Here is a 12992-nt window from a genome sequence, read left to right on the forward strand (position 1 = left end):
TAGGAGCTATCCCTCGGTCAGGGATGCATCTCCCAAGCACAACTACTCGGATAAAAAGGGTCAACTAATTTGGTAGCTAGGAACCTTCCTAAGTTCCAGCACTCAGCCAAATTTTTGTTAAAGTCTTGGCCAAACACAAGAAATCCTAACAACACTCGATCAAGGACGATGGCCAAAATCGCTACAAAACATTCTTGGATCCCACAACCCGGCCAAAATACCACTCCCATACCGTGTTGTACTTAACCTAACACCAACATCAATGTTACCTACTCGGTTAAAATTTTTATCAGTAGAAATCAACGAGGAACAACAATAAGCTGAAGAACATTTCAAAAAAATTCATTGATAAATCATAAGAGGCACTAATGGCCCAAGATACAATCAAATATGGCCAAAGACCGAACCACGACAAAGCAAAAACTATGTCCAAATCTATACATCATGATCAAAATAGATGTACAAAAAAATAAGAAACTACCTAGACACCTTAATCCAGGGTAACAGCATGGTCTTCACCATCACCATCCTGGGTATCTTCATCATCTTGCATAGTAGTTCCCGGGTCCTCGGGTTCTGCCGAATGAGGAGGAGTGACCTCGTTCGGGTATCATTGATGTGACACCCTCTATCCCGCATACCATAAGACATAAATAATAAAATTTGAATAACACAATCTTTCATAATTGAAATACCAAACGTGTTTAGATAAAGAGTACCACATCCATGACTTAGACAAATAACTTAATCAGCGGAAATTACAAAGAAATAATGCTAAGGTTTCCAAAATAATTTAATAAGAACAACATCCTAATCTAATCCTATCTATTCCTCGATGTCACATGTCCTATCAGAGCAAAGCCCAACATAGAAACCTAAGCTTCATCACCAACATCCTTAGCCTCATGTTGATGATCACCTATGTAATAGTCAAAGGAAAACAACACAAGAAAAGGGAGTGAGAAACATCTCACTCTGGCTCACAGTGTAGGAATACACACCGGATAGCCAAACACAAACAAGACATGTATATGTACATAGCATAAATGGATTAACAACAATATCACATTCCACTCATCAAAGACATAAAAATATCAAGTTAACATATAACATTAAAATGCACATGTAATGGACACGGACTACATATTATCAAGCATGTGGTGCCAGTAACACATCACATGGTTGTAGACCCCTAAAATTTTCTGGGTCGGAAATAAGACTCAAAGACTCTCGAAGACCGAAGGAAAGTCAGCCGGAAGGACTCCTGGAAGACCCTAGGATGATTCTTTGTAGGTCTAGAAGTATTAGAGTAGCTTAGAATAAGGGTGTGTGAGGATTGGAGCTCAATACGCCCTCCTAGAGGTTCAGTACGGCCGTACTGAGCCATTTGAACTACAATACGGCCATAATGAAATCAATACGGCCGTACTGAAGTTTTTGAACTTCAGTACGGCCGTACTGAATTCAGTACGGCCGTACTGTAGTTCAAAAACTCAGTACGGGCCGTATTGACTCCTTAGGCCGTACTGCGCCTCAATCCTATAAATAGGACGTCATTGGCTCGTCCTTCCACACATTTGGAGCATTTCTCCACCCTCTGGCTGAGTATTTTTGGGTTTTTGAGCTATTCTCTGCCCTAGAAATCTCTCCGAGAGCTGATCCGACTAAGTTCTTGAGTTCACGAGCCTTTAGCTTGAGACTCGAACAAGTCGAAGGGAAATCTCTTTGATTTCCATAGTTAATATTTATTTTTAGGGAAAGGAGCGAGCGAACGTGTAGTGGGAAGGAGCGCCAAAAAGCCTCCTAACTCCTTTTTGAATATATAAAAGCCCGCTTCGAAGGTTTCTTTCCAAATCCTTTCTTTTACCGCTTTCATTTATCGCTTTTTGATTGTTGCATTGCACGTTTAAAGCTTTCATCATGTAGATAGTTTACTTATAATCGTTCTAATAAATAGGGGTAGTTTAGTAATTTTACGCTATTATTTATGAAATAATCCGTCATGGGGAACCCGAAAGGGGCGTTGTGGGGTGCTAACACCTTCCCCACACGTAATCGACTCCCTTACCCAACTCTGGTTGTAATGGCCAAAGTTGATTTGCGAAAATCAATTGCCTTATGTCTTTTTCCAATGTTTTGAGTAAAACATTGGTGGCGACTCCAAGAACCCCTTTTTGCGAAAACCACTAATCCATGGAGGGTCCCGTTTGGGATTAACACGGATTGGTGAGAATCATTTAACAAAATTGTTAGTTCGATGAGGTCTCAGTTTGAGAATAAGTCGTTCTAACAATCCATCATTTTTCAAAACTAAAAAAGAGTCCAACCATCGTCGCGAATGCCAATGTCCGTTTCGGCAGGTGGCGACAGATCACTAGTGCAAAAAATGGATTTAAAATCGGAGTTTTAAGATCGGTTATAAGGTAACCGATCTTAAAAGTGACGCGGTGGCAATTTTGTAAATAACATGAATACTTTTAAGATCGGTTATAAAATAACCGATCTTAAAAGTACTTTTAAGATCGGTTATAAAATAACCGATCTTAAAAAATATACATTTAAAATCGGTTCAAATACAACCGATTTTAAAAAGTATTTTTAAAATCGATTATATTTTAACTGATTTTAAATCATGTGTTTTTTATTACTTTTAAGATCGGTATACAGGAGCCGATTTTGTATATAACATACAAAATCGGTTTCTGGATAACCGATCTTAAATATCCTATAAGCTTGTTGTTGCCCTTTCCTTCATGCGTGCTTAGGGCTTCATTCATCTAGGTGCGGCGAGGGAGTATATGTGACCCTCTTCGCAGACCTCACTAGAGCTTCGTTTTTGTTGATGAAAGCTTATGATGGTATTCTTCTTCCTCCGTCGTCACAACGCAACTACCTCTCTCTATGCCCACACCTCCACCGCCGCCATTCCAACTTTTGACGCCGCCGCCAACCACGGCCTCGGCGTCCGCGTCATCGCTCTCGAGGTCGCCGACGCGGAAGCCGCCGCCTTCAGCGCCAGCGTCGAGCACGGCGCCGAGCTGGCTTCTCCGCCGGTGCTCCTCGACGGCCGCACCGGCTTCGCAAAGGTTCGCCTCTACGGCGACGTGGTCCTGCGCTTCGTCAGCTACAAGGACGCGTCGGACGCCGCGGACTCCAGCCCCTCGCGGTGGTTCCTGTCGAGATTCGAGGCGGCGGCGTTCCCGGAGCCGGACTACGGGATCCGGCGGCTGGACCACGCCGTGGGGAACATGGCGGAGCTGGCGCCGGTGGTGAGGTACCTGAAAGGATTCAGCGGATTTCATGAGTTCGCGGAGTTCACCGCGGAGGACGTGGGAACGAGTGAGAGCGGGTTGAACTCGGTGGTTCTGGCGAACAACTCGGAGATGGTGGTGCTGCCGCTGAACGAGCCGGTTTATGGAACGAAGCGGAAGAGCCAGATTGAGACGTATCTGGAACACAACGAAGGTCCGGGCGTTCAGCATCTTGCGCTTGTTTCTGAAGACATTTTCGGTACTCGTAGGGAGATGAGGAAACGAAGTTTGATTGGTGGGTTTGAGTTCATGCCTTCTCCTCCTCCCACCTATTACGCCAACCTTCACAAACGTGCCTCTGATGTGTTGACCGCTGACCAGATTAAGGACTGTGAAGAGCTTGGAATTCTCGTTGACAGAGATGACCAGGGCACTCTGCTTCAGATTTTCACCAAGCCTGTTGGGGATAGGTATCTCTTTTTTCGCTTTTCAATATTATGCATTTGATTCTATGCAGAGAGGTTACTTAATCTATGCTGCCTTTATGGTTTAGCTTCAAGGAGGCAGATTTTGGTAGCTTTTGGTTGGCCTGTACTTTCAGATAGTCTTTATACAAAGAGAAATAACACAGTTCTCCATGTTCTGTCGATGTCATATTTGAGATTTGATGTTTAATTTTGTGCCATTACATTTTAATCTCACGTCTTTTTCCTCTTAAAATTTTATGGTGTTATATTATAATTCATGTTTTTACTTGTTACACTAGACCTTAAAGGATTACTTGAAGACCTACAAGGAACAATTCACAACAATTTTGGCGATCAGGTTTGACATTATTTCTTTTCCCATGACATTGATTTCGTTGGTGCTCTGTTTCTAAATTCAATACTGGTAGAAGAATAGTCTAAGGACAGCGCTACCAGCACAGATCTTGTTGGCTGTAGTTTGGGAGGAGAAAACATTTGAGATAAAATTTTCTTTGTTTATGTGTCTCTACCAAAAAGTAATTGAAGTTAGACTTATCTCCCACTAGAGAGACAAAGGAAACATCTCTGTTTATTATTATTATTATTATTATACTTTACAATTGAAAATAAGCTCACAATATTTATTTGATTAACATTCAAGTGGTATATTCATGACAGAATAACACAGATTGAATAGTTGAAACTTTTAGGAGAGTGGATTTCTTGATATGGCATATAAAGTGTATTGTGTATATAATCAAAATCAAATTGTCTGGATTTAAATACTTACTACCCCATCCAAACTGCAATTGCGCCATCCATTTTTCTCAAATTAGAATTAGCATAAGGTAAAGTGATTATATACAATTTCTATTTCTCAAATTGCAATTGTCCCACTGACTCACTGCCAACACGCATATACATATCACACTTTGTTCAGTCATGTAAAAATTTATGAGCAGAGAGCTATGAACAATCTGATGGTTAGTTATGAGCAGAGAGCCTTGCCCCCTATAGGAGCTTAGCACTTGGCAATAGGAATATTGGTTCCTCTGTAATCTCTCATTCTCATAAATAATAAACATGTTTATTTTCAGTAGTGACTATTTTCCCTTTTGATTTCCTATTTTCTGGCTGTGGTTTCTTTTGATGTTCCTGCTATTCTATTAGTTTGTGTGCTGCAATATTTGATCTAATACATTTTACCGGAAAGAAATATAAATCCTCCAAATCCCATATAAATTAATAAATTCATATCTGATGCTGATTTACTTCCCCGGACAGTTCCAGGTTACAAAACACCGTTTAGGCTTCTTCCTACAGGAATGCGTTCTCGGCTGACAAATGCAGAGATGACTAATTTAAGGAAGCTTGCAAAATCACTTCCTTGTCATTTTTCCTTAGGTAAGATTCATCTATTGCAAGATTTTGTTAAATTTATTTTCCTTTTTTACTTATACATGTTTTTTCTGAAACATAATGAAGGGAGAAATAGAAATCACCAAGGTCTGGCATGTGCTATCCTTAAGCTTTGGGAGAAAAGTTTAGTTACTAAGATTGCTGTCAAACGTGGGATCCAGAACACGAACAGTGAACTAATGTCTGAGGAGATTAAGGTTTGGTATTTGCAATTTCGCAATTATTTGCTTGTGCATTCATGCTTGTATCAAATATAGTGCATCGCATTCTCTAGAAGTGCTGACTGTTCAATTAAAAAATCACGATTGGATGTAAATTTATATTAATTTTTTTTCGTTATAATCTGCTTGTCTTTTTAAGCTGCTGGCTATGTTATATTCAATAAGTGTCACCACTCACTGCCAACCAGAATTATAATAATTTGTTTATGCATTTATCTTTGAGAGTTGGTTTTCCTTTTCTTATAATTTTATCAGCTAGGAATAATATCAGCTTAGCACTTGGCAATAGGAATATTGGTTCCTCTGTAATCTCTCATTCTCATAAATAATAAACATGTTTATTTCCAGTAGTGACTATTTTCCCTGTTGATTTCCTATTGTCTAAGAAATGTTCCCATTTTGGTTAGTTAGTAAATAAAAGAATGAGATCATAAAATTAGAAATAAAAAGGTTATGAGAGTAGTAGTTTCCAAAAATATGAAAGCCCGGTGAAGTCAGTTTTTCAGCTCCATAATAGAACTTCCGGTGCTGAAGCCACATGTTTGCTGAAATTGTACATATATGAATGGATTTGCTGAAAACATGAGAAGAATGATAAGACAGGTAAGTATTAAAATCACATGAACCAACTTTCGCGAGAGAGAAAATTCTGGGTGCTATCTGGTTATTCTGCTCAATGTCTTTCACCATAACCTAGAAAGAGAAGAAATGAAAGGGAAAACAAATAGAAATACCCTAGAGTTAAAGTCTTTCCAAAATGAGCACCTAAATGTTAATTATTTGAACAGGTGACCCCAACCTTAGATTTCAACCTATTCCTTCAACGGAATAATAATTCACTCTACAATTAAGAATTTTATGAACGAGAGAAGTGAAGTTTTAATTTTACAGCATTCATCTTTCTTGCATTTAAATGTAAAAAGTAAGTGGTCATACATGATCACGTGACATCCTTTTAAAGTGACACGTCAATCAAACTGGCAGTGTTAACTTCCTCTGTTTGTTCATACAAAATTAATAGATGTACACCTTGTTATCATATATACTAGACTAGAAAAAGAGAGAAAAATATAAATGTGATAAATAATTAATATGATTAAATAAGAAGATAAATAGAGAGAAAATAAAAAAACACTGAATTTATATTAACGGTTGGATTTTATATATCAATTCTTGTATGAATAAACAATTCAATAAATCCTTAAGAATATATGAATAAGGATAATAAGCTAATTAAAAAAAATTTTACAAATAAACATACTTGATTTATTAGATAGGTAAATTGTTTAAAAATATCTAATTTCTTTTATTGATTATCATTACATTTGACTTTACACTAATTATAATGTCATTTTATCATTAGGGTCATGGAAGGATATCATATATTTAAGGTTCAAAGATGAAGAAAAAAATGAGTTGGGTTTCTCCTAAAGTAAGATTTTAATTCTAGCAATGATATTTTTTTAAGTAATTTAGTAATTTTTTTTAATTACTATTCTATTGAAATTGATTTTATATTCTTTTTGTAGTCTCATAAACAAAAAGGAAATTATGAGTGCGGATACTATGTAATGAAGACAATGCATACTATTATCGATTCACAAATAGTATCTGGGTGGACTGAAGTAAGTTTTACAATTTTGAAAGTTTTTTGTTTTAAGTTCTCATTCTATATATTTTATGAATTATTACTAATTATTTTAATTTTTCTTAACAGATATTTATAGATCGATCACCATTGCCGCTAGAAGACATAAACATCATTAGGGAGCAATGGGCCACATTTTTTATTGACCATTACTTTAACTAGTTTGGGCTTATGTTTTATAGTATTGTTTTAACTAGTTAGAACTTACATTTCATTGAGCAATGTAGTCCATTTATGTATTAGATGTATTTAAAACTATTCAATTATATATATATGATTAACATTTATCATCTTGTCATTTGTATGTGATTTGTGCTTCATTGAGAAAATATTTTGAACTGTCTGGTTTTTCTGCAGGTTTTTTGTTCTGAGGTGCTCCTAAAACAAGTCAAATATATAAAAAAAAATCACTACTTTTAAGATCGGTTATGCCATAACTGATTTTAAAAGTAGACTTTTAAAATCGGTTGTTACATAACCGATTTTAAAAGTCTCGACTTTTAAGATCGGTTACAAAACAACCGATTTTAAAAGTCTTGACTTTTAAGATCGGTTATATAACAACCGATTTTAAAAGTAGACTTTTAAGATCGGTTGCTGTTATAACCGATTTTAAAAGTTAAGACTTTTAAGATCGGTTATAAATCAACCGATCTTAAAAGTCTACTTTTAAAATCGGTTGATAACCGATCTTAAAAGTCTACCTTTTCAAAATCGGCTCTTTTAAGATCGGTTCCATAACCGATTTTAAAAGTCTAAAATAACCGATTTTAAAAGCCTTTTTTTCACTAGTGGATGGCGACTCCACTGGGGAAGCCTCGAGAGTCAGTCCCATTTAGTGATGGATTATTTCTAAAATGATAGTTTAAAATTACTTCATTACCCCTCGCTTGTATGATAATATGTTTTACCTAATTGGCTTTAATAACTGTTGGGTGTTTAAATTTTCGCAATTGTTTGAAATATAAACTGCACACGAACCTTTGCACACAACAGTTCCCTCTATACCCGGGGGCATGAGTGGAAAGCCATAGGGAGTGGATGCTAGTACGGCCGATTGTCGAATGGGTCTATAGGTGCCCGTAGACCGTTGTCGGAAAGCATCACTCAAGGTGAAAACCATGAACTCAAGTCCGACAGTGCGTTGGAGCTTTCCATCGACTTATGACGAAAGGGATTGGGTCCCTATAATGGGGGCACCTTGGGGGCCTTAGACCGGTGAGAACAGTTAGAACCTCCTTGAATATGCACTTGTCTGCAGGATACCCCTCCCTTGTGATTCGCTCGTGACTGTTCGTGGATGAGTGAATTGTTTGTGCATTGTTTATGTGACATTGTTTGAGCATACATTGCATTCTTTAAAACATACAACATTCCCCTTTTAGAATAAGAATAAATAGGAATAAGAATCTTCCATTACATGGTGTTAACATCTACCCTCATCACATTCATGTAGGTAGTTTCCCTTTTCACCCAAAAAATACAAAAAACAAAATACCCAAAAAAAAAAAAAGTTATTTATCCAAACCAAGCAATATCATGCATCATCTTAGGAGCATCCTGAAAACATGATAATGCTTAGCTGAATAAACACAATGCATGCATATTCAACGCCATCATCTCATATCATGCATTCTTATCGAAGATCATGGAGGGATCTAGGGGAGTGCAAGGGCAGTTGAAGAAAGTGGACTTCTTGTTATACCGTGCCGAGAGGTTGGACCACCTCTGTTCTTTGATGCCACATGAGGCTCGTGTTGAGTTCGAGAAATCATATGGACGAGTCCTCGATTTGATGAAGATATGTGTGGATCCGGCCTTTCTGAGAGCATTGGTTCACTTTTGGAGTCTCGATCTGCATTGCTTCGAGTTCCCCCAGTTTGACTTAGTTCCTACTCTCGAGGAGTACGAGCTCATGCTGCGATGGCCCAAACCAGCAGGAGTCTATGTTTTTCATGGTAATTATGTGTTCGTGGAGAGGGTCGCTACTCAAGTCAAACTACCATCACGATCATCTGCCTTAGTGGGGAACGGCAGTATCAAAGGTTGGAAGCTCGCTATGATTGAGGATCACCTTTCTTCCTTAGCTGGTGAGGGAGATTGGTTAGCTTTCAACAAGACTCTAGCGTTAGCCGTGTTTGGGACAGTCCTATTCCCCTTTCACGCTAACACAGTGGACCATGCCGCTATGGATGCTTTCTTCGCATGGGACGTGCACATGAAGAGTCTCGTGCCTGCCATTCTTGCCGACACCTTGCTTTCTGTCAACATATCTCAGCAGAAGCAAGGGAAGATTATCCGATGCTGCACCTCCTTGTTATATGTGTGGAGCATCACACACTTCTACGCCTCTAGTCACATGGGGACTTTCCCCGATCCGTTGAGGAGCTTTTCGAAGATCCCCGTATGCCGCCGTTATGCTTCCGAATGGAAGGAAGAGATGGAACAGTGGAGCATCGAGCACTTCACATGGGTTTGTCCTTGGTTCCGTCCGAGCAACGTATTGATGAGATGCGGCAGTTACCCAAGCGTACCTTTGATGGGCCTCAGAGGTTGCATAGCTTATTCACCTAGATTGGCTATGAGGCAACTTATGAGGACTCAGATTGTTCCTACTAAAGAGGAGCTTGGAGGATTGTGTTTCTCCTTTGATTCCGAGCATCAAAGGGACATGCACGCTGTCGTTAGAACATGGGAGAGACCAATCTACGAGGGAGATCGAGAGCTTGGAAAGCCTCGGGTATCCGTCTCCACCGACTACGAGACTTGGAGGAGCGAGAGGGGAGTGCCCCAACCATCCACCTCTTGCGCAACCGCAGTCACGAGGAGGTTGCTGCAAGAACAAGTCGATGCCTTGACCAAGAAGCTGGAAATCATGGGAGCTCAGATGAGAGTTCTTGAGGAGAAAAGCGAAGAATCCAGTTTCGCCATTGACGGTCTACAAAGGCAGTGCAAGAAAAAAGACCATGAGATAGAGCGGCTCAAGGACGAGTGTGCTAACCTTAATGAGAAGGCTATTCGGGCATCCAAAATGCCAAAGGTCGAACCGAGTAGTCAACTCCGAGATGTCGACGCAAAGATAGCACGCCTTGAAGCCGAGTACGCAAGGCAGGCACAGTTGATCAAGGATATGCAAGATGATCTACTCTTGACTCGATCCGATGCGCAGCAATGGCGGGAAGTTGCTCAACAACAAACCGCAAGCCTTTCTGATTTTCGCAAGAAGGAAAGGGAAGGATTAGCACATATGGCTAAGCTCCGAGAGGAGAAGGATCGAGCCGAAGACGAGCTTAATGAGCTGCAAGCCATGATCAACTACTATATTCAAAAGGCGAAGGACGCTCAAAAGATTAGTGATAATATGAGCCAAGCGGTCCATACGCAAGCCGAAGCAATGGCCCGTCATGTAGAGGAAGCCAAAGTTGAATGGAGAAGAAACATGAACCCGCCTGTGGGTTTCTATCGGCTTTTCTCATTTTGTAAAAATTTGCTTCGAAGCATTGTATAATGAGTTGTACACTTTCTTTGATTAATAAATCGAACTTTTGAGATCTATGAAATCTTTCAATTGCCTTTGCATTTCATAGTCATTCATTTGCATACATCTCTCCTAGTAATTCATTAATAACATTAATAAAAAGAAAGGATTAATCGATGCGTATGTTCAGAATGGATCGCACGCCGTTTGTTATTAAGTGTAAGCCAACAACCGCGCCAAGCGAACGCACATCAACTCCGTTGTTGGTAATCAAGACGAATAAAGGGGAAGGTCCGACACCGTTGAAGATCACTGCTCCAAGACCTTTTCCCTACGAATCGAATAAAGCTGTGCCATGGATATACGACATCCATTCTTCTGCCGACAGCGATATCTCTAACATCGCTGGACTTGGGGGCATGACTAGGAGTGGCAGGATCTACACTCCCGAAGATCTTCATGATAAAGCTCCCAAGAATAAAGGAAAGGAAAAAGAAAAAGAGAAAACCGAGGAAAATAAAGAATCCGAGGAGGAGACGGACGAGCTGTTAAAATATATCCGACAGAGCGAGTACTCCATCGTGGATCAACTTCATAGGACGCCAGCAAAGATTACTCTGTTGTCGTTGATCCTAAGCTCCGAACCGCATCGGCAAGCTCTATTGAAAGTCTTGAACGAGGCGTACGTGTCGCACACTATCTCCCAAGACAAGTTTGAGGGGATTGTTAGTCACATCACGGCTAATGATCACCTCACTTTCACCGATGAAGAAATCCCCGCTGAGGAACCGAATCACAACAAGCCCTTGCACATCTCTGTAAAGTGCAAGGAATATCACATCGCTAAAGTCTTGGTGGATAATGGATCTTCCTTGAATGTGATGCCAAAAAGAACGTTTGATCAAGTGGCAATCAAGGGAATCCAAATGCGCCCGAGCAACATGATCGTCCGAGCTTTCGACGGTTCTAAAAGAGAAGTGGTGGGAGAAATCAATCTTCCAATCCAAATTGGACCCACCATCTTTAATGTCGAATTTCAAGTGATGGACATTACTCCCGCGTACAGCTGTCTCCTCGGCCGACCTTGGATTCATGATGCGAAAGTTGTTCCCTCTACGCTCCACCAGAAAGTCAAATTCATAGTGGGTGACAAGCTGGTGACCGTACAAGCCGAAGATGACATACTCATCAGCAAGCCATCTGCCATACCTTACGTGGATGCAGTAGAGGAAGCTCTAGGGACCGCCTTCCAAGCATTGGAGATTGCCAATGTCGAAACGTTTCCCCGAGAAATGAAGAAGGTAGCCTACCCGCTCACCAAGAACGGATACTTGCCTGGACAAGGACTTGGCAAGGATTCCCAAGGAATTCCCGAGCTACCCATTATTAAGGATAATCCGGGGAAACAAGGGTTAGGATACAACCCTAATAAAGATCAAAGGACGAAGAGGAACCAAGATCCTTCTCGACGTTCTTTAAGCGAGATCTTTAGGAAGGTCGGTTCACAAGTGTCAAGGCCGGTCGTCGTCATCAAGTGCTCTTCTTCTTCCGATAGGGATGTATAGACCTGATGACTGTTAGAGATCACTCCTCGGGGACAGCCCGACCCCCGAGCCTCGATAGGGCACATGTTTCTGCTAGAATTATAATAAAATCATTCTTTATTAGTTCTTATTGCTTCTTTTCTTGCTTGCAATAAATTTCTAGACCACATTATTTTTAACCCTGTTTGAATAAGCATGAATGTGGTTAAAATCGTCTTAATAACAATAAACCCGCATCATTTTTATGTGGAAGTGTGTGTGACAACTTGGAGCACCTTTCCTTGGCCTCGATAAGTGCCATCATGGATAAAAAAGAAATCCTTTAAGGACAAAATCCTAAAAACAAAAAAGCTCGATAGGAAACCCAAAAAGGGGGCTGCGCAAAAATAAGAGCAAAGAACCCGCTAGGAATCCCACGAAAGGGTGACCTAGGCAAAAATTAGGGTTGCAAAAATGAACAAAAACAAAGGTCTGCTGAGACGCCACAAAGGGGTGTTTTAGGCAAAAATAAGGACAATCAAAAAGCAAAAGAAATCCATGATGGTACCATGAGCTGAATTCAAAAAGAAAGGTTCAAGGGAAACTATCTAAGTTGTCGAATCACAACGTCAATAACAAGACTTTCTTAACTTCATAAGTGTTTAATCAAACAAGCCTAAACACATGAGCCTACCTTGGCCAGCCATTCTTACAAAAACCGTTTTCAAAACAATAATAATCCCCTCTAAAACACAAACTTTTGAACAAAAATATCTTTCCTTTCTTTTCTCTTGTCCCAAACGATTTTAGAATAATCTAGTGGAAACATGGAGATATAGTGGTCAATAGGAAGGTTGATACGTCTTCTAAAGGAAGGGAAGGATCACTGGGTTGATGACACCAATCTCGATATAACACGCATCATTCCTCGGTTACAGAAATCGGCAGCGCACAGCCCGTCTAGAGGAATGGCAAAAATCCAAGC

The 12992-nt window shown here is 40.0% G+C and overlaps 1 protein-coding gene across 3 annotated transcripts; it reads left to right on the forward strand.

Moving 5' to 3' along the window:
* The first annotated feature begins 2704 nt into the window (after nucleotides 1-2704).
* On the forward strand, nucleotides 2705-10517 carry LOC109814385 (4-hydroxyphenylpyruvate dioxygenase-like). Of its 3 annotated transcripts, XR_014430503.1 has the most exons (7): nucleotides 2705-3721; nucleotides 4018-4076; nucleotides 5003-5122; nucleotides 5204-5334; nucleotides 6722-6790; nucleotides 6888-6983; nucleotides 7076-7304. XR_014430503.1 is itself a non-coding variant. In XM_083066218.1 (6 exons), exon 6 carries the CDS (start codon nucleotides 8655-8657, stop codon nucleotides 10512-10514), a length of 1860 nt encoding a protein of 619 aa, XP_082922344.1. In that variant the 5' UTR covers nucleotides 4020-4076; nucleotides 5003-5122; nucleotides 5204-5334; nucleotides 6722-6790; nucleotides 6888-6983; nucleotides 7076-8654; the 3' UTR covers nucleotides 10515-10517. The 3 variants fall into 3 exon arrangements, 2 of the variants coding, with proteins under 2 accessions (XP_082922345.1, XP_082922344.1); XM_083066218.1 differs by lacking the exon at nucleotides 2705-3721 and having other exon boundaries at nucleotides 4020-4076; nucleotides 7076-10517; XM_083066219.1 differs by lacking the exons at nucleotides 5003-5122; nucleotides 5204-5334; nucleotides 6722-6790; nucleotides 6888-6983; nucleotides 7076-7304 and having other exon boundaries at nucleotides 4018-4079.
* The last annotated feature ends 2475 nt before the right edge of the window (nucleotides 10518-12992 follow it).

Source organism: Cajanus cajan, chromosome 11, assembly GCF_000230855.2.
Source record: "Cajanus cajan strain Asha chromosome 11, NIPB_CcT2T_4, whole genome shotgun sequence".
Lineage (NCBI taxonomy): Eukaryota > Viridiplantae > Streptophyta > Magnoliopsida > Fabales > Fabaceae > Cajanus > Cajanus cajan.